At 47.2% G+C, this 22,410-nt stretch overlaps 1 protein-coding gene across 1 annotated transcript in view; it reads left to right on the forward strand.

Annotated features, from left to right (window-relative positions):
* Window positions 1–22,410, forward strand: part of PPFIA2 (PPFI scaffold protein A2) — a 2,034,471-nt gene that overhangs the window by 1,519,496 nt on the left and 492,565 nt on the right. Inside the window, exons 15-16 of the mRNA XM_078674230.1 lie at window positions 18,885–19,020; window positions 19,631–19,851. Of these exons, the coding sequence (XP_078530356.1) occupies window positions 18,885–19,020; window positions 19,631–19,851 (357 nt within the window). The remainder of the gene's footprint in view (window positions 1–18,884; window positions 19,021–19,630; window positions 19,852–22,410) is intronic.

Raw genomic sequence — 22,410 nt, forward strand, 5'->3', positions numbered from 1 at the left:
CGTGCTTCCTGCCTGTCCCTAAATAATTTTTTAATAATAACTATGTCCTGTCTCCTAATTTTTTCCGGGGATGAAAAAAGTTCTGGGCGACCAAGATCTGCAAATGTTTTCGCTACATAAGCCAGCCATGGGATGCTGTTATGTTTATCCAAGGATAAGACGTCATGCATAATTTTGTGGTTCAAAGGTAGGTCTTCGTTTGTCCACATTTTCAGCCACAAAGTCAGCGGTGCGAGGCTCAGGGTATCAGACAGATAGGGCAAGCCCACCTCTTTATGGATCGAATATGTTGGGGTGGATTGCGGAACTGAGAGCAGAGATCTAATGAATCTATTTTCTGCTCTCTGAATTGGGTCGAGATTTACATACCCCCACAGCTGGGAACCGTAAGCCGCTATGGCCACCGGTTTACTCTTGTAGATTTTCACGAGAGCTTGCATGGGCCTAGCCCCTAACTTCCCAGCAAAGCCCAATACCGCTGAGGAAGATCTTATTACAGCCAGCCTTTGTGCTCTTATCTGAGGGCCCCAAGATCCTTTCTGGTCAAACATTACCCCCAAATATGGGAATGTGGCTACATTGGTGACGGGAACTCCCCTACAAAAAAATGTTTTATGTCTTTTTTTGTTACACTCACATCCCATTACCATCGTGTGTGATTTAGAGGCGTTAACCTTAAGGTCCAGAGTCTCCATAAAACTACCAAATGCGTCCAGGAGATGCTGTAAGCCTACACCAGTACGGGCTATCAACACTGCGTCGTCCGCATACAGGAGTGCTGGGATTTTAACGCCTCCTGCATGCGGAACGTCGGCTGCCTGTTCCCGCAGGTGACTGCCCAACCCATTAATATAGATGGTGAATAGTAAAGGGGCTAAAATGCAGCCTTGCCGCACCCCCTTTAGGGATTTAAACAAGGGGGTGCGTCTACCATCATTTGTAACTCGAACAGCTGCAAAAAGCTCCTGATGCAGGTTAGCCATAAACACAACCAAAGACTCATCAATACCCATCTCCAACAATATCTGCCACAATTTCGTCCTATTCACCAAATCAAAGGCAGAGGAGAGGTCCATGAATGCAAGAAACATGGAACCCCCCTTTGCCACTGTATATTTAGATATCAAAAGGTGCAGATTTATGCATTGTTCGATTGTCCCTTTTCTTTCTCTGAATCCATATTGTAATTCAGACAGCCCGCCACAGTTCTCAACATTTTCATTAAGTCTGGCCAGAAGGACTCTACCTAATATTTTTATGGTTGAGTCCAAAAGAGATATGGGCCTATAGGAGGCGGGATCATCACGCTGACCTTTGTTTTTATAAATAGGGACAATGGTGGATGTGGACCAGGAACTAGGGGCTTGATTATCATTGGCTGCGTTAAACACTTTAGACAAGACCTCCGCCCACAGTTTAGGTGAATACATAAAGAAGTCGGCAGGGACACCGTCAGGGCCAGGTGCCTTATGTCTTGTTGTGGCCATTAAAGCTTTTTCCACTTCTTCGGGGTTAAAAAGAATAGGGTGTACAACTATCGCAGTCAATGAGGCATCTGTAGTTCCTTCAACCCCGCCCTCATAGACATTTTTGAAGTGATTTAGCCATTTTTCATCAGTGATCACACAGTCCATAGGAGCATTATTGTCATCGGAAAATAACGGTTGACTGATAATCTCCCAGAATCTCCTACTGTCCTTCAGCACTGCCGCTGAAAGGAGATTTTCCCACGATTCGCGTTTGATAGTTTCCTTGCGATTCTTAATAGCTGCCTTATAGTTTTTCCTTAATCTGACAATGTCATCCCCGACCCTGGGGGAGATTTTTAACGCTGTCAACAATGCTCTGTGGGCTTTTGAACATGCAGAGTCAAACCAACGCTTTGTTCCAGAAAAACCTTTTTTTGGTTTGGCTAAAAGGTCCTTAGCCACCTGGCCACAAATTGCCTCATAAGCCGCTATTATTTCTTTACCTTGCGCGCCAATTTTTTGACAGATGTCCACTTTGTCTTTTATTTTAGGGAAATTTTTTTCATAGAAATTTTCTGGGATCACTTTAGCCCATTTCAATCGTCTGTCTTGGTCGTAAGGTTTCAGGGGATGTACTGGTTTAAGTGCTGTTGGCGGTGCTCCCATCTGGCCACCCCAGGCCACTACGAGTAATACAGGGTTGTGGTCACTATAAGGTGTTATAACTGTTCGATAGTCCATAGTCCGATTTAGGATACCTTGTGAGACAAAGATGTAGTCTATCACTGAGCCATGATGGATGCCAGTGAAGGTTGGCGCCCTTACGCCCTTGTCGGGTTCATACAAGTCATGGTTTGCAAGTAGTTCTTCTAACTCGAACCCCTCTGTGGAATGTTCAAAGTGGGGACCCCGGGGGGCCTCCTCGCCCTCCTCAATTGCATTATCACTCCTTCCCATACAGGCTAAATTACACAAATGAATATTAAAATCTCCTAATAGGATAAACTCATAAACTAAATTGATATTCTGAGACACAGTGTTTAAAATGCTGTCTAGGTTAGCGACATTACTACCTCTGTGTTCGCTGTTCCCAGAGTTATAAAAGTTGACATATATCGTCCTGCTATTGTTATTAGTCACCCTTTCAACCATTAGGATGTTTACGGAGTCGGTATGTATCTGCCTGTAGCTTCCCTTCAGATCTAAGGAAAACATAATGGCCAAACCACCTTTGGCTCTACCCATACGGCTAGGGACGGCAGAATTAGTGAAGCAAGTGAATCCATCCCAACAAAAATTAGCGGATGTGTCCCACGTTTCTTGCAAGGCAATTATATGGTACTTAGAAATAAAGCTCAAACAGGCATTATCCTGTCGTTTTGCATTTGAGCCAGCAATGTTCCAGCTTATAATTTTACAGGAGTCGGTTGGTATCCTAGGCTCTTTTTCCTTCACCAAACACCCTTCAGCTAAGCTTGAAGATATGTCCACCTCATTCCGTTCCACCTCAGAGGGGCTCTGTATTAGGACGGTGTTCAAGATTGGCTTTTCACGAACCACCCCCTGATACAATAACCCAGGGTGGTCGTTGACTAAGGACACATATCTCTCTGGTGTTTCGTAAAAAGTGGGCACACTAAGGTCTTCACCAAAATGACGTTGGCTACAGTTTATTAAGGGTATATTTATGGTCTCGCTTTCTAAGACAGTTTCAGGTTTAAGTCAATCACAGTTGTTTAAGTCAGATAAAGGAGCATACCTATTCCCCATTCCGCACCCCCAATCAAAGGGGGTAGCTGCCTGACCTTGACCCATGACTGAGGTGTTCCACGTAGGTAGTGGGGTATTTGGGCGTAACAGAAACTGGTCGTTTCTCAACCGTGGTATAAACCTGTTGTTCCGACCAGTAGGGTCTAGGCCCGGCAAACCAGGACCCCAACCATTGACGGCTGGGTCAGATGGCATGGGAGGCCAGAGATTTGTCTCATGCGCATGATTAGGTCTTCCATACTCAAAGTTAAACATGGGCCCAAAACGGTCGTTAGGATATCGGTGTCTGGAGCCCCCTTCCCGGTTTGAGGTATTATACGCTCTTCTAACTCTAGGGGAGTTAGAAAAAGTAGGGAGCTGAGCCTCACTATAAAAGAATTTTAAAGTGAGCGGGATTATAGAACCGCTCCGCCGTTGGGGTGGGAAGATATTAGTCAAAATGTTTGGGAGGACGTCCGCATTGGCAAAGTTTATAATCACACAATCCCCCTTACATTTTTTAGGCTTAGACCCGATCCAAGATACCCTCCTGGTCATAACAATGTCCCTTGCTAAACTATCCATCCCTTGGTGGGCCATGATCATGTTAGTGGTGAGCCAATGTAGTGCTTTATCTTTCAGGTCCAGTTTAGATTCTATTTTGTTTTGTGCTAAAACTGGGACATTTGCTAGTACTAGCACAACTGGAGAGGCTTCCAAAATGAATTGGGCTGAAATGTCCTCGTGTATTGGTCCTCTTATGTCACCGGATGTCGAGGACGAAGCGGCTCCTCCTGCTACATCCTGACTAGGTGCCGTTAATGAAGTTGATGGTAGGGGGTGCTCTGGTAGGGTGGACTGTGGTGCGCTCTCGTTAGGTAAAGCCTCTGCATCTCCAGTCGCCAATTTTGTAATAAGGGAGGATAGATTTGCCACCTCTTCAACCAGATTGTTTTGTAATACCCCCGCCTTTTTAACCTCCGATGTTAATTTGTCCAGTTTCCCAATCAGGGGCTTGATGATTGTCCTGATTTTTATGTCGATCATATCTTGTATCCGGTTGAATAATTCATCGTCTATGATGCGTCTAGACTCTGCTTCAACATCAAGCTCCATATGTTGCCCTTCGCGTCTTGGGGGTGGTGTAGCCAACTTTTTCCTGCCTTGTTGTTTCCCCCCTCGCTTTGTGTGAGATTTTCTACAGGCTCTCACTGCCCGTGGTGCGGGCTGCACTGGTGATGGTACTTCCTCCACAGTAAATGACTGATGGTTTCGATCAGAGTCATTATCATTATTGGCAGACGAGTTTACCAAAACATGGGGATCTTCTTCGTTGCTGCCATGATCTTGTGAGATGTGGTCTAATCTATTTGACTGGGGAGTCTCTAACGGTGTAGCCAGCATCACTGTAGATGATGCACTTGAGGACGGGCTTTCTGGCGGCATGACTGGAGATTGGCTCAAGCCTAGCGATTGCCTCCTCTCATTATTGATCTTACTGACTTTTTGTACCACATATGAGTACATAGTATTAAGAGGCTCCGTAGCGGCGGGTGCCGACTTTTTCCTTACCATATTGCCTACCAGCTGAGGCAAACTAGCAATATCCCAAAGTAGGTGTCAGAATCGACAGACAAATGGCAGCTGGGCAGAGGGTGATGATAGGCGAGCTTAAACAGTACCTTATGAATGCCAGGCTGTAAACCTCAGGGGGGTGGCCTCGCCTTGCCTTCTCGTGCCTCTGAGGGCCACAGAGGGCCCGCCCTTTGCCCGGGCTTCGCCCCGGGCACTCCCGCGCGCTCCCGCGCAGCGGGGTTCGTCGCTTCTTAAAGGCGTCGGTTGAGGAGATTATGCGGGGCGGGGCGGTCAGGGAGAGCGGGCCAGGTGACTTGGCCTCGGGATCGCCGGGACTCCTCGGAGAGTGAGTCCCGGATCCCAGCGCTCGCAGCCCTGTCACTCGCGCACCCGCCCAGCAGGGGCCAACACTCGGATGGGCAGCCTTGACGATGCGGGACCCGCGAAGCGGGTTCCGCGAGGTGTAGATGGATCCTTCCTTCAGCAGCAACAAATCCTCCTACAGATAGCAGGGCAAGAGTCTGTATCACGTCCCAATTTCCTGCTGGGGCGGGTTCCTTTTCTGCTGCTTTGCGGGGCGGGGCGGTCAGGGAGAGCGGGCCAGGTGACTTGGCCTCGGGATCGCCGGGACTCCTGGGAGAGTGAGTCCCGGTTCCCAGCGCTCGCAGCCCTGTCACTCGCGCACTCGCCCAGCAGGGGCCAACACTCGGATGGGCAGCCTTGACGATGCGGGACCCGCGAAGCGGGTTCCGCGAGGTGTAGATGGATCCTTCCTTCAGCAGCAACAAATCCTCCTACAGATAGCAGGGCAAGAGTCTGTATCACGTCCCAATTTCCTGCTGGGGCGGGTTCCTTTTCTGCTGCTTTGCAGGGCGGGACGGTCAGGGAGAGCGGGCCAGGTGACTTGGCCTCGGGATCGCCGGGACTCCTGGGAGAGTGCGTCCCGGTTCCCAGCGCTCGCAGCCCTGTCACTCGCGCACTCGCCCAGCAGGGGCCAACACTCGGATGGGCAGCCTTGACGATGCGGGACCCGCGAAGCGGGTTCCGCGAGGTGTAGATGGATCCTTCCTTCAGCAGCAACAAATCCTCCTACAGATAGCAGGGCAAGAGTCTGTATCACGTCCCAATTTCCTGCTGGGGCGGGTTCCTTTTCTGCTGCTTTGCGGGGCGGGGCGGTCAGGGAGAGCGGGCCAGGTGACTTGGCCTCGGGATCGCCGGGACTCCTGGGAGAGTGAGTCCCGGTTCCCAGCGCTCGCAGCCCTGTCACTCGCGCACTCGCCCAGCAGGGGCCAACACTCGGATGGGCAGCCTTGACGATGCGGGACCCGCGAAGCGGGTTCCGCGAGGTGTAGATGGATCCTTCCTTCAGCAGCAACAAATCCTCCTACAGATAGCAGGGCAAGAGTTTGTATCACGTCCCAATTTCCTGCTGGGGCGGGTTCCTTTTCTGCTGCTTTGCGGGGCGGGGCAGTCAGGGAGAGCGGGCCAGGTGACTTGGCCTCGGGATCGCCGGGACTCCTGGGAGAGTGAGTCCCGGTTCCCAGCGCTCGCAGCCCTGTCACTCGCGCACTCGCCCAGCAGGGGCCAACACTCGGATGGGCAGCCTTGACGATGCGGGACCCGCGAAGCGGGTTCCGCGAGGTGTAGATGGATCCTTCCTTCAGCAGCAACAAATCCTCCTACAGATAGCAGGGCAAGAGTCTGAATCACGTCCCAATTTCCTGCTGGGGCGGGTTCCTTTTCTGCTGCTTTGCGGGGCGGGGCGGTCAGGGAGAGCGGGCCAGGTGACTTGGCCTCGGGATCGCCGGGACTCCTGGGAGAGTGAGACCCGGTTCCCAGCGCTCGCAGCCCTGTCACTCGCGCACTCGCCCAGCAGGGGCCAACACTCGGATGGGCAGCCTTGACGATGCGGGACCCGCGAAGCGGGTTCCGCGAGGTGTAGATGGATCCTTCCTTCAGCAGCAACAAATCCTCCTACAGATAGCAGGGCAAGAGTCTGTATCACGTCCCAATTTCCTGCTGGGGCGGGTTCCTTTTCTGCTGCTTTGCGGGGCGGGGCGGTCAGGGAGAGCGGGCCAGGTGACTTGGCCTCGGGATCGCCGGGACTCCTGGGAGAGTGAGTCCCGGTTCCCAGCGCTCGCAGCCCTGTCACTCGCGCACTCGCCCAGCAGGGGCCAACACTCGGATGGGCAGCCTTGACGATGCGGGACCCGCGTAGCGGGTTCCGCGAGGTGTAGATGGATCCTTCCTTCAGCAGCAACAAATCCTCCTACAGATAGCAGGGCAAGAGTCTGTATCACGTCCCAATTTCCTGCTGGGGCGGGTTCCTTTTCTGCTGCTTTGCGGGGCGGGGCGGTCAGGGAGAGCGGGCCAGGTGACTTGGCCTCGGGATCGCCGGGACTCCTGGGAGAGTGAGTCCCGGTTCCCAGCGCTCGCAGCCCTGTCACTCGCGCACTCGCCCAGCAGGGGCCAACACTCGGATGGGCAGCCTTGACGATGCGGGACCCGCGAAGCGGGTTCCGCGAGGTGTAGATGGATCCTTCCTTCAGTAGCAACAAATCCTCCTACAGATAGCAGGGCAAGAGTCTGTATCACGTCCCAATTTCCTGCTGGGGCGGGTTCCTTTTCTGCTGCTTTGCGGGGCGGGGCGGTCAGGGAGAGCGGGCCAGGTGACTTGGCCTCGGGATCGCCGGGACTCCTGGGAGAGTGAGTCCCGGTTCCCAGCGCTCGCAGCCCTGTCACTCGCGCACTCGCCCAGCAGGGGCCAACACTCGGATGGGCAGCCTTGACGATGCGGGACCCGCGAAGCGGGTTCCGCGAGGTGTAGATGGATCCTTCCTTCAGCAGCAACAAATCCTCCTACAGATAGCAGGGCAAGAGTCTGTATCACGTTTGTTAACGCACAGCAGTGAAAACAAGTAGGGAACATATCATACAAGGAGTTCTACTCTGCAGTAACCATTAGAAGTATCACAAAAGAAAGCAGAAAAGAAAAACCTATTAAGGTGTACACTATTATTCATTTAATCATATGGGCCCCATGGCATAGGTGTGAATGCGTATGTACATGTGCTAGTCTTACATGTAGACAGGATTCGGTAAGACAGACTGTAGGAGCTGAAAATGCTGTTCTCATCTGTTATTATCATGAACGCCGATGGTTTGGAATACGTCCTGTTACCCTTCTAGTAGAATCGTGCAAGGAGATGGATAAACAGGTATGTAAGCGGATATAGAGGTAGAAGTACTGCTAGTCCACTAGCAAATAGACATGGACAAGGTGAGGTAGTGCGTCATGACCTGACTCGTCTAATTTCGGGTGGGTATGAGAGAGAGGAGAGAGGGTGCTGGCCAAGCAATGCCAAAAGAAGGGAGAGGAAGGGCTACAGGAAGGCATGAATGAATCAAGGGAAGATAACTTCCACAAGATAGTAAATATGTTGGATGATGGGAGGAAAAGGCAATTGATTATTTAATTAATCCAATCCCTTCCATGAGTGGTATTAGTAATTGGGTTTTTGGTTAGCAGAGGTATGCACCCTTTCCAAGCAGGAACCACAATACTAGTCCTCTCGCCCCCATCGCGCGTCAACACAACCTCAACATCATCTCCTACGCCGACGACACCCAGTTAATCCTTTCCCTCACCAAAGACCCCAACACCGCCAAAACCAATCTTCACGGAGGCATGCAAGAAGTAGCCGAATGGATGAAACATAGCCGCCTAAAACTCAACTCAGACAAAACCGAGGTCCTCATCCTAGGATCTTCCCCCTCTGCCTGGGACGACTCCTGGTGGCCCTCCGCTCTGGGCACAGCACCCACTCCCACAAACCATGCACGTAACCTTGGCTTCATCCTAGACTCCTCTCTTTCGATGTCCAGACAAGTCAACGCAGTCTCTTCCTCCTGCTTCAATGTACTTCGCATTCTCAAAAAGATCTTCCGCTGGATCCCCCTCGAGTCAAGAAAGACTGTCACCCACGCACTAGTCACGAGTCGACTGGATTATGGAAACACCCTCTACGCCGGAATCATAACAAAATTACAGAAAAAACTCCAACGCATCCAAAACGCATCAGCGAGACTCATATTAGACATCCCTCGCCAAGATCACATCACCGGACATTTAAAAGACCTCCACTGGCTTCCCGTCAACAAAAGAATTACATTCCGCCTTCTCACCCACGCACACAAAGCCCTCTACAGTCTGGGACCCGAATGCCTCAACACTCGACTGTCCTTCTACAAACCCACCCGCCAACTTAGATCGTCCAATCAAGCCCTCGTCACAGTCCCGCGCATCCGAAAATCTACATGGGTGGCAGATCATTCTCCTTCCTTGCTGCCAAGACCTGGAACTCACTCCCCACTCACCTCCGCCTTACCCAAAACCACATCTCCTTCAGAAAAGAACTTAAAACCTGGCTATTCGACATATAATGATCCCCTTCCCCAAGCGCCTTGAGACCCACTGGGTGAGTAGTGCTCTATACAAATGCCCGAACTTGAACTTGAACTTGAGGCTAAGTCAACAACACCCTAAATTAACCTGTCCTTACCCTTCGGTAGATTAGCACAGATCAGTCAAGCTTAACTTAAGAGGCAATGTATAAAGCATTTGTCCACACCAGGTTAAAAAATAGAACGTAATCTTATAAATAAAACCAGACCAAAACAACAAAAACGTAATGAGCAGAACTTGAGATAGGATTTTTTGAGAATAAATGTTAAATTAGCACTTATAAGTGCCAAATTGAGATATCTGGTCGTGCTGGACTGGCACAAAGTCTAACGTTGAAGCTGACCGCATTGGCGTGCAGATCGGACACAGGGACCAAGTTTGGCCTGCTGCAAAAGTACCTTGATGCATCGATGAGGACGAGGAGATGCGGGATGCAGATAAGGCAATGTGTCATTGATGGTCCACACTATAGCAGCGATGCGCCAATTTTCTTAAAGCTTTAGCGGAGAAGCGTTGGTTTGAGGGCGATTCTGGTTCTGAATGGAATGCATCGACTCTGCTTTGGCAGTAGAAGATAGTAGAAGATGCATCATTTCTCAGTGCAGTGCGCTGGCTTTGTGATGCGATGCGCTGGGTTTCTCCGCGTAACAGCGGCAATGCGTCAGTGTTAGAAATTAGGGGTCTCTAGTTGGCAATGGTTTGCACCTTTGTCCAAATAGGGACCATTGCTTCTAGTCAGGGAAAGGGGGATATACTCCTAAAATAACCCCTGCTCACCCCCTTCGTAGTTTGGCATGAGCAAACAAGCCTATCTCAGAGCAGTGTGTAAAGCCTTTGTGAACACATACAGTAACAAAGTGAAAACACTACAAATGGACCCCACACCGGTTTAGAAAAATAAGTATTCTTTATCTAAACAAGACCAAACAGCAATGCGTCGGGACCAGGTTTGGATGCGGCATGTCTTCTCCATGACCCGGCGATGCGTCGGGAATCGGTGAGGATGCGACACGCTTCTTCCTCGTTGCGCTGATTTTTCAGCTCCCAACAACAAACAGTCTCTAGAGGTCCTAAACAGCAGCAGGCACCTCTTTGCAGGTTGGAATACCCAGCAAGGGAATTCAGGGGAGCTGGGGAGGAAGTCTTCCCTGAGACTTCAGACAGAAGGCAAGCTCAGTTTCAAGCCCTTGGAGATCTTTTCTTCAAGCAGGTGACAAAGCAAACAGCAAAGTCGTTTTCTCTTTTCCTTGGCAACAAGTAACCACTGCAGGCGAACCCCAAACAGCAAACAGCACAGGGGCAATAATCCTCCTTCAGCTTCTCCGGTTCTTCTCCTTGGCAAAGGTTCCTCTTGATTTCCCAGAAGTGATCTAAAGTTCTGGGTCCCCTTTTTTATGCACACAAATCCGTTGTTCTCTGAAGGCAGATAGTGTCTTTAGCCAGCCAAAATCAGTTTTGTCCTCCCTGGTGCAGATTCCTGGCAGGAGGTGGAGACAGCATTATTGAAAGCAGACCTGGCCCAGGCAGGTGAAAGGAAATCTCCTCCACCTACTCTAAATTCAACCCAGATCCCATTCAGCCAAGCCCTGACTCATCAGACAGCTGGAGCCGCTGCCTTCTCCCTGCTCCTGTCACTCACAATCCAGACATGCAATACACAAACCTAGCGGAGGCACACTGGATGGTTAGGGAAGAAAATACCTACTTTCTAAAAGTGGTATTTTTTTCAAACACAGAATGTTAAATTCACCCACACTAAAATATGCACTTTAACATTCTGAGTTCAAGCACACTAAACTTTATTTTCCCATCTTGTTCCCTGGGTCAGTTATGTTTATAAGATGTTATAGGGAAACTGCCCATTCTGGCCTTAGGGAACAGATAGCCTTGCAATAGTGAAACACGAAATTGGCTGTATTTCACTATCAGGACATGCCACACACATCAGGGCATGTCTTACCTTTTACATACAATTCACCCTGCCCACAGGGGTACCTTGGGCCTACCTTAGGGGTGACTTAAATTTAAGAAAAAGGAAAGTTTGGGGACTGCACTTCCCAAGTCAACATGGCAGTCCCAGACTGCACACAGGCTCTGCAATGGGAGGCCCGGGCCACATTTTACAAGCTGCTTCTGTGGGTGACACAATCAGTGCTGCAAGCCCACCAGCAGCATTTGATTTACAGGCCCTGGGCACACATGGTGCACTGTACTAGGGTCTGACAAGTAAATCAAACGACCAATCATGGAATCACTAATCCATACAACAGTTTACAAAAGGGGGCACTTGCACTTTGGCACTGAAAAGGAGTGGCAAAGTGCCTAAAGCATCTAGACCAGCAAAAACATAGCAAACCACAAGAGGAAACAGCAAAAAATGGAAGGGAGACTCACGCCAATGATGCCAAGTCTAACAGTCAGTCCTGAGAGCAATGCACTGGTTCCAAAGGCGATCCACCGGTGCTGCTTCCGCAAAGGAGATGATGCATCAATTCTGCTCTTGCAGCAGAGGATGCATCAGTATTGAAGCAGAACACCATAGGCCCACTTCCAATGATCCTAGGTGTAGGAACATGGTGGTTTGAAGTCTATTATGTCCTTGAGTCTTCGGATCAGGAGACTAGCCAGCTAGCCTTTGGAGTCACTCTGGGTTCTGGGAACAAGAGAGGCAGGTTTAGTCTTCCTCAGCCAGGATGAGAGGGCAGAAATTCAGCACAGCACAGCAGAAAGCAGTTCTTCCAGCACAACAGTACAGCAGAGGGGCAGTCCCTCAGCACAGCAATCGTTCTTCAGGCCAGGATATCCTAAAATCCAGACGTGTAATGAAGTAGTAGGGTCTGACGTCCAGTTCCTATACCCAGTGGTGCCTTTGGAGTAGGGGAGACTTCAAAAGAGGGACTTGAAGTGCACAGAGGTTCTCCCTTCTTGCCCTGGCTCCAGAAACACTTCGGGTGTGTGTGCAGCCAGTTGTGTGGGGGCAGAACACAGCCTATTCAGGTGTAAGTGTGAGGCTTTGCCCAGGTCCTCCCTCCCATCCTGTCAGCATGCCCCATCAAGGCCTATCAGGTCACACCCTGTGTGTGGCTCTCTAGAGGTAATGCACAAAATACAGCTTTCACTCACCCAATACGTGTATTGGAGACGGGCTGCAGGCACCAAGGGCTAATAGTAGAAAAATGCTCTATTTCTTAAAGTGGCATTTTTAAGAGTGTAATAATAAATTTGACTTTATCACGAAGGAGGATTTATCATTGCCATTCCAGAGATATTAAACATGACTGATCTACCCCCTCTTAATCAGAAATTACAGTATATTAGGGGTAATAAGGACCCCCAATGTTTTCCTAAAGAGGGATAGGCTTCCCAGTAGTGAAAAAGGAACTTGGGTATTTTTCAATACCAGGGAATGAAAAACTTAAAAGTATGTGTACTACCTTCTGATTACACAGCACCCTGGTGTTGTAGGGACTCAGGAAGGGGGGAGTGTGTAGAGAGGTATGCATGTAGGCTCTGGGCCGTGGGGTGGGTTGTGAGAAATATATCCTGGAAGACCAGCCTAATATGGGTCAGTTGGGCCCTGATGGGGAGAGAAAGGGAGGGGTCAGTATCATTACAGACCGAAGATCATAACAGGTGACATAGAAAGAAATAGCCATTGGCAGTAGTTGGGTGTTTGCTAAAGATTAGATGAAAGTCCATGGGCAATTTCCATAGCATCCATGGCTGGACTGTGGTTTCCCCACACGTCCAAAAACAAAGTCACGAGTAAATTTATAGATCTGGGCCTCATACTGGCGAAACGAGAAATCACAAAGCACTGGAGGGCGACGGTGGGGCCTTCCACCCATAGATGGAGGGGAGAGTTCCTGAAGTGGGCTTCCGGGGACAGCGCGCTGAACTTCCAGCTGGCGCGTAGGCAAAACAACGATAGGGCGCTAGAGGCTGCAGCGGCGTGGGAAGCATTAGTGCAGGCACTGCGGGACTGCGAGCCACATGTCACCTGAGGGGAGCAGATCACTGATAGAGAGGAGCCCCTACCATGACAGGTACCACACATACACTAAGCCACAGGCATACCTGGAAACGACTGTCAACTGAGAATGGGTACGTCGGATCGCGTCGGGGGATGGGAAGTTGGGGGGGGAGTTGTCATCATTGGTACAATAGGGACAATGTCATGCCGTGAAAGGCTGTTATTATTTGCGGGGCATTACTAGTATGACCTTATTGTAATATTGATCAACGTAATGCTTCACGGTTGGGGGGGTTTCTGTTGCTTGATTCTTACATAGACGGGATGGCAGTTATTTTGCAAAGCTTTCTGTATGTTTTGAACAAAACCAATAAACTATGTATAAAAAAAAAAAATCCATGGCTGGACTGCATGACAGAGGGCGGGCGCGCAAATCTCCTTGAGTAGCATTGGGGACTGTCAGGGATGAGACCTGTAAAGTGACTAAAGAAAATTACTTTATGAGGGAGTGGGTGCACAACCCACTAAGAGAGTTGAGCTAGGGTGGTCCATTCTTCAGGGTGGCTGGCTTAACTTGAGGTGAACTGAGTAGTGGAACAAACATATGGCTTAAGAATGGAATGAACATATTATATAAGAGATACAACAGCATCAGTGTTCTCATGGTTATCCAATACTTATCTTTCCAGGCGGTCACAGGTGAAATATTGTCCAAGATAAAGCAGTTTAGGTATAGACAGGTGACGGGGTCATAGAGTTTGTCTCTGTGGATGACACAGGTTCCAACAGGGACCGACATTTGTCTTGAAGGGAAGCCTGCATGACCTTCTCCAATGTCTTGATAACTTTCTCTCTGAAAGATACATTCTTTTATCCTGCTGCAACAGCCCTCAGCAGCTGAGTGTTGTGGCAAGTACTTTGGGCTGCTGTGGTGAGGGTACCAGTGGTGTGTCCACATTCGAGTTGGGGATGCTAGCCAGGAAGCCTGTCCCCGTAGTCCCTGGATTGTCCGTCAATTGGTATCTACATTGTAGTGGGTTCAATTAGGCCATATTTAATGCCCCATTTTTGAGCTGCAGTTGTAGGTCAAGAAAGGCCCTCCTTTTTGAGTTGGTGTCTGGTGAAAAGTCCCACACAACGTAGATATTGTGGCCTTCTAGGTCGTAGGGTGTCTTCATGAGAATCTGACTCACTTGTGAATGGCAAAGGAAGCAGGCAATGATGGGTCACAGCAAACACAAGGAGATGATGAACAGTGTGCTAAAACTTTTCAGACACTCACCCCCAGTCACAGATCTGGGTTGAATACCAAATCATTATTTAGCTCACTTCGCCACCTCAGTTCAGACCCAGCTATATGCAAATCAGTCTTGACCCTGTGCCTCATGGGAACAGTCCAGCCTGAACTTCCAAGCCAGGTCTTTCCTGAACTGGAAACAAGCATCCTGGGACCGGTTTCGGGCTAACAGCCCTCATCAGCCAGGCTAGATTGAATCCAGTGGCAAAGTGAGCAATGGATTCACGTCTGGGCATACCCTGCCAACTTAGGGCGAACAAAGCAAACACAAGGAGATGATGGATGGAGCGCTGAAACTTTTCAGGTACTCACCCCCTGTCACAGATCTGGGTTGAATCTATCCTCTTTCTTTAGCTCACTTCACCACCTCTGTTCAGACCCAGCTATATGGAAATTAGTTTTGACCCTGTGCCTCATGCAAACAGTCCAGCCCAAACTGCCAAGCCAGGTCTTCCCTGAACCGCAAACAATTATCCTGGGACCAGTTTCGGCCTAACAGCCCTCCTCAGCCAGGCTTGCTTGAATCCAGTGGTAAAGTGATCAAGGGACCCTCATCTGGACATACCCTGCCAACTTAGGGCAAACAAAGCAAACACAAGGAGACGATGGACGGAGCACTGAAACTTATCCGACACTCACCCCCAGTCACAGATCTGGGTTGAATCCATCATCATTCTTAGCTCACTTTGCTACCTAAGTTAAGACCCAGCTATATGCAAATCAGTCTAGATGATGGGTCACAACAAGATGGCTTCTCTAGAAGATGAGATGTGGGATCTAATCTTCTGTGCTCTCTCTATTTCCAACAGTGGAGTGTGGGGAAGAGAGACCAGTAAATCTGTAGATGAGATGAAGCAGGAAGTCCTTAAATTCCAAGTTATCTATTTTTACTGGGATGCCAAAGAATCAGAAGTTATTTCACCTTGAATAGTCCTCAAGGTCCACCACCTTTTGTCGAATGTAGCATGCCTCCGGAGACAGCCGATGTAAGCTGATGTCATATAACCATGTCTCAAAGGGTATGAATAGAAAGACATGTATTGTACCCTTTACTGAATTTTGACAACACAAAGAAAATATGGCAACACAATTGGTAAGCAGATGTATCTGAACAATTCAAAAATTATTGAGCACAGCATCAATCATTAATAGTAAATGTGCTCAGGCATCAAAAGCAAACATACCAGGCTCATGAAAGACAAGTGAACGGCGAAAAGTGAAACACTTATAAGGACAATGGACAGCGAAAAGAACCAAAATAATAAATATTGTGCATAAATCAAGTAAGTCCAATATTTCATTAAGGTTTCATAGCACAATAGAGATCCCTTACTCTGCCGGAATATATTGATGCCGTTTCGACCTTCCATAGTTCGAGTTCATCATCAGAACAAAAAAAGGACTACACATAAGATTGCTGCCTGTAATACATCCATGCAATGGTCAATTATCTGTATTTAGGTGCAAATTAATCATGTCACCCGGCATCATACTGGAGAGGAATGAAAGTGAAGCACCTCAAGAAAGATGATCGGATTAGCAGGGAAGTCATCCAAACCGAATTGTAAATGTGTGTATTTTCGATTTATATAGCGCACGTTTCACCCAGGGGTCTCAAGGCGCTTGCTTAGGGAACCCGTCCTGGTATTCCCCTGTGAGAGATACCCCGGCAGGGTATTCACAAGGTGAAAGCCAGGCATCCCGCCGCGAGGGGCCGTAGTGGAGATTAAGCAAGCTATTGCCCAGAGTCGCAGAGTGTGACCCCGTGAGTCGAGTAGGCACCGGAGCGAGAATTGTCGAGTCCGTGGAATTTTTGAGCCCGAGACCCGCCGAGGCGGGGAATCGAACCCTGGTCCACGGCTGATCTCAGCTTCCGGGTCTGCCGCCTCTAACCACTGAGCCACACTTCTCCACTAAATGACCCAGTAAGGCAATCACTAACCTAAAAGTGTCTGTAGAGAAAACAATTCCACTACCTGGATAAACCACAAACACGGAAAGACCTGGCCTGCTGCATGAGTAAACACAGAAATTAAGACATTGTCGTCCATTGTCCTTATATGTGTTTTCATGCACTTTTCTTTCACAAGCACTATGTGTTGACTTTTACACCCTGAGCACATTTACAATTAATAATTGATGCTGCTCTGTCATTTTATAATTGTTCAAATACATTTTATTAATAATTGTTTTACCACATTGTCTTTGTGTTGTCACAGTTCAGTGACATATATAGTACATGTATTTTTACCCCACAAGACATTGTTATATGGTATACATTTTATCAAGGTCTCAGTTGGGTATATGGGTTATTCCTGTTCGATGTCAGTAGTTGGTCGAGACAATCAAATTTAGTGTAGAACTCCCACATTGCCCTTTTACGATCTTCATGTCCTGCATAAGATGAGACATCTTTGATTCCATGGTAGGACCCCTGGACCTCACTGCGATATTCTCTTTGAGAATGGCCTTCTGTGAAACTGGGAGTAGAGGAGTATTTTTTGGATCTCCCAACTACCACTGTGAAGTGCAATAGGTATGGCAACCAGGATCCTACAGACACATAAAAACCCTGCCACATAAGTCATAGAGGTTTGTGGGACCATCATTGCTCAGCTGAGTAAGTGACTGCTGCATGGAGGAAGGAGGGTGCAGGATAGGTGAGGGGCATATGGGGGTTGTGAAGGATGTTGTAGAGATCAAGTACCAGTATGCGAGGTACTTCACTCAATGTCCACAGTCCAGAGAAGAAAAGGGGTACTCTCACATGCGGGTGTTGCCATTAGGCAAGGCGATATCTGTAGGCAGGACTCGCCCTTTACAGTGGGTAGCCTCATTTGGTCCCTGATTAGTTAGTGGCCGCCACTCTGTCACCTGGTCCCCAAGGCAATGTTTGCCCGTTCCACTCTCTGTTTTCCCATCTTTTCACCTTCCGTCCGTGTAATGTTCTGTGGCATGAGGTAGAGAGGCATCAGGCCCACTGTTTATAGATGGCAGGAGTGCGGCAGGTTAGAGTTGCGATGGCTATGGCCACATGCCCATTGTACTCTGCACTGTGTCAGATTTGTGAGGTGAGGCACTCACGATGGGAAGATTCTGGGCCTCCACGCCCACTGTCCCTCGGTCAAGCTGTGCGTGGTTGAGTATCAGAATGGCAGCAGGAGGATATATATAGGGCTCGGTATCCTGGAGTTATGCTGCCCAACCCGCCCCTGTCTTACGGTGGGCTCCCACGTGCACTGCTTGAACGCACCGGTGAGCGAGCCGAGGGTTCAGGATCGTTGAGCTAGCTGCCACCATGGATGTGTCCTGATGAATGACGGCTGTTCTAGCTGCACACCAGGCAGATTAGACATGTTTAGGCCCAAATCTGCGGTCTGCTTCTTGGGTGTTACAGGTTGATGGTCCATTCAAAAAAATTGTCCCCAGAGGTCAATGCATCTACTCGGACTCGGCTGTTTGCTTGCCTGCCACTCGATCTGAGTTGGTTTGCCAGAGCTCAGGGAGCAACGTCCATCGTGGTCCCCTGAATGCACCTGTATTAAAGAATGTTTCATTATTAAAATGTGAATACCAAATAATCAGGAAATTATACATTTCCACCTTGTAGCACTATTTATTTATTTTCATTTTATTTAAGAGCGGTATTTAGTGAGTGCCTATAACAGACTCTAAACTCAAGGTCCCATAAATGGCGTCTTGAGCTCAACAGGTATGAGAAAGAGCTGCATATGTATCAAAGCAAATCAGAATAATTTCTTTAAATGTATCTAGCATGCAAAATAGGGAACTGAAGCTTCTGACGTTTGTTGGTTTTTTTTAGGTCTTCAGACCCGTGTCAAGAATAAGTTAAAAACAAATACTCATAACATATGCATGCTTCACTTTAACAAAAGGATGTTTTCTGAATCAGTTGTTCTGTCAAAAAGAATTCATCATGAGTCATATTTATTACACATTGACTTAGGAGACAAATTGCCATGTGCGGTCTTAGAAGTATTGTGAAAAAACGTTGAATTCATATTATTTAGATAACGCTAATGCTCACCTCTCACGCATACATCACCTTGTAGAAACCTTAAGGAAAACACACTGAATGCAAAATAATCAACTGTACATTGAAGTTGCTTTTCATTGTAGTTTCCCTAACTTTTGAATAAAGCAATGAAAGTGAGAGATTTTTTGCAAAGTACTTTTATTTACAAAATCATTCTCAATTTCAGAGGCTTTCATCTGATTACTATAAAAGTGAATTTCTTTCAGCCATCCCCCTCCCTGACCATCCATCAACACAGATTATTTTTCGATTTAGCAGCACTTTTCAGATGATTGATTTATCCCAAATTCCTATTTTAGGACCCACCTGGACACATCGGCAGAGATGAGGTACTCTATGGGATCACTGGTTGACAGTCATTCCGATTACCGATCGACAAAAGTGATCCGGAGGCCAAGGCGAGGTCGCACAGGCGTCCAAAGGGAGGAACCAAAGGTTTGCTCTTATGTTTTCACTGCTAAAATCTGCCATGAACATTTCCCTCCCTATATGAAACTAGGCAATATACATCCAGGATAGGTGTAAATGTTTCCAGTGCAATGTATAGCTGAAAGTAAAAGATTGAAAATCTTAAATAATCAAAGTCACATGCAAGGTGCAATATTTCTCTTTCCAAAAAACAAAGTTGAAGGCTAATAAAGGCAGTGGAATATTGAGAATGTACATTTTTGATGATCTATTTGAAAAGGGTTACTATTTTTTGTTTTGGGAATGACTAACAGTGTCAATGTAAAGCAGTTTATAATATATCAATGCTATTCTATTGGGTTTTTTGTAAGAAACAGCAGATCAAACAATAAACAACAGTTTCCTAGAGGGAAGGGGTCATCTTGAAATTGGTCGAATCTGTAGTTGAGGATCTGCTCAAAACATAATTGACAACAATTTAACCTAATTTACATGTGTCTGCCTTTTTTGTTTTTCAGATAATTTTTGATATCAAAGTAGAATTGGTATTTTGGTATTATTTTCATAAAACAACTAATATTCTTTTTTTCATTATTAAGGAAGAGTTTTCTTTTTTCAATTTTTATTTTGTTTTCAGATGAAGTCTCTAGGAGACCATGAATGGAACAGAACACCACAGATTGGAGTTATGAGCAGTCATGCTTTTGAAAGTGACACCGATATGTCAGATATTGATGATGACGATCAAGAAACTATGTTCAGCTCCATGGATCTTCTCTCACCAGGTGGACATTCTGATGCCCAGACTTTAGCGATGATGCTTCAAGAGCAACTTGATGCAATCAACAAAGAAATCAGGTAACTGTTTTACTTTGTTTCTTAATGAATATTTTGCCATATTTATTTTGCATTAGTAATCATCCATTTTAACTAAGTGAACAATGATAGAGAGAATTATCACAACTGTAAGATAGATTACAGGGAGTACCAATTATATCATTGTCTTCAAAAGGCCTAATTTTCAAAATGAGTTATTAATCTCAAGCTATATGGTAGAACATTATAAGACACTATGGTTTTGAATGTGTGCCCCTTTGAAGGAAAAGAGAAAATCACTATGGAAGAGATAAACACAATTCATGGCACTTTCACTGAATTCAGAAGTTGTCTCTTACATTTAAGTATGGAGTCGACTACAGTAGAGCATCCAATATGAGGGTGGCTGGGCATGGGGATTAGACATGGAAGGAAGGGAAACAGAAAAATCAAACACCAGGAAGTGAGATGGTAAAATCAGATGTTCGAGAGAAGCAGAGACAGATCTGATTAGACAGATGACAGAAGGGATCAGATAAGTGGAGGAGAAATATACTAATGAGAGATAGGAATATCACACATGCAGGGAAAGAGGGGGTCAATTTGAACTAATGGATAGAGATTAGATATGCAAAATGGTGAGCAACCTTTTTTAAAATTTTGAATATGGAGCTATGGTGCACTGATTATGAACATCACAGTTAGAAGCATCCTTAATAAATGGTTATTAGGGCATGATTTTTTGGTACTTGGCAAGAAACAAAGTTTCTACACCTTTTGCTACTTCGTTCCTTGTAACCACAAATACGCCTTCCTCATTTTCTTTCAGGATGTAGGCAGCCATGGAATGAACAAGGAATAAATGAATCTTCCTTTTCAGCTCATTCATGCTTCAGATAGAATTATAACTTTAACTATAGTTTATTCAGAACTATGCCCCCTGACCTGTTCAAATCTTGTGTCATAAATCTGAGTTTCTCAAGAACGAAGTATTGATGATACCTTTTGCTTGCTTTTATAAGGCATCAGACCCAAATGTAAGGTCTCCAAAATATTAATGTTTAGAAATTGGAAACCACAAGAGGTTGACAATTTCTTAATCATGATGGTGGCATTTCAGTCCCCACTCAGCATTATGGCATTCAATCTCAGTAACTGCTATGAATGCCACTTAGATACTGTTTTCTTGTGTATCATGAATGCCATTTGCAGTCTGCCATCAAACCTTATTGAGAAAGGTTAACAGGCTGTGAGATTTAAGACTTAAAAGGATGCATTTGGTAAAATCTGGTGTTAATGCCAAATTCTCCGCCCTTGGAGAGTGACATGGTTTTGAGTGACAGAAGCTCAGATCACACATTCTTGACTGTGAGGAACTAGGGGTAAAGGTAAGACCAGTAACAACACTAGCTTCATATGTATTGATAATTCTCCAGTATTAGGGGTGTCTTTCATAGATTCACATGCTTGAATATTCCCCGTCGTCGAAGTGGGAGTCCCACGGTACATAAAAATAGCAATATTGCTAATATAACATAAATGATAATATCATAGAGTAATAAAAATAGAGATAATACACTGTAAAACCTCTAAATGGTAACTTCCATAGGAAGACATTACAAGAGAAAAACTCATTTGTAACATATCAGTGTCATTATGTTGGTCCAAACTGCAGCCAATCAGGCTCAAGCACCCTCTAGAACCTTCTCCTCAGAAGCTCAAGCCCTCAGATTTTCTACCGCACGTCGTGTGAAGGGAGTCTCCCTGAGCTCTGCTCAGTTTTCTTCAGAGTTTGTCTCTTCAACTTATTTTTTCCAGAATGTCAAGTAAGAAGTCTTTGTTTCGAGCTTGCTCTTCATGTGGGAAACTACGGTTGTTTGAGAAGGACCCCCACCAAAAGTGTATTTACTGCCTGTACCCTGACCACAAGGTGGATGAATGTAAATTCTGTAGAGCTCTTCCTTCTAAGACTCTCAGAGACAGGGAAGGTCGTCTTCTTATATGGTTGAAGCGCCTCCAAGATAAAGAAGATGTTCTGTCAGACGCAGTAAGTCTTCAGTCAGGCTGTTCCACTGTCCCTTCCAAGCGTGGGAGTGTTCAAGACTTGCCTTCTCCTTTTCTTCAGAAAAAGAAAAAGCTGGCTTTGCCTGTGGCACAATCTTCAAGTTCTATGCCTTCTGTGTCAACGCCCACGAGACCTGGCTCTCAGGCGTCTTGTCCAGGCTCTATCAGTATTCTGACAGTCTTGACTCCCAGGTCGTCGACGGGCTCGTCGACGACCGTTCCGTCCACAAGATTGGCTTTGATGTCTTCGTCGACGACCTCTGTGACGACGACGTCTGCTTCCTCGTCGTCGACGACGGTGATGTCGACGTCCTCGGAGGCGACGAGAGCTACTACAATCCCGTCGACGATCCCTATTGTCTCGTCGGCGACGAAGTTGCCGTCGACGAAGAAAACCTCTTCGACGTCGAAGGATTCATCGTCGACGAAGGTCCCGTCGACGTCAGCCTCTCCGTCGACCACCTCGTCGACGTCGACATCGTCGACGAAGAAGGCAACGATGGTTTCGACGCCGAGAGCCCCGTCGACGTCGAGGGC

This window comes from Lissotriton helveticus, chromosome 1_1 (assembly GCF_964261635.1).
Source record: "Lissotriton helveticus chromosome 1_1, aLisHel1.1, whole genome shotgun sequence".
NCBI classification, from domain to species: Eukaryota; Metazoa; Chordata; class Amphibia; order Caudata; family Salamandridae; genus Lissotriton; species Lissotriton helveticus.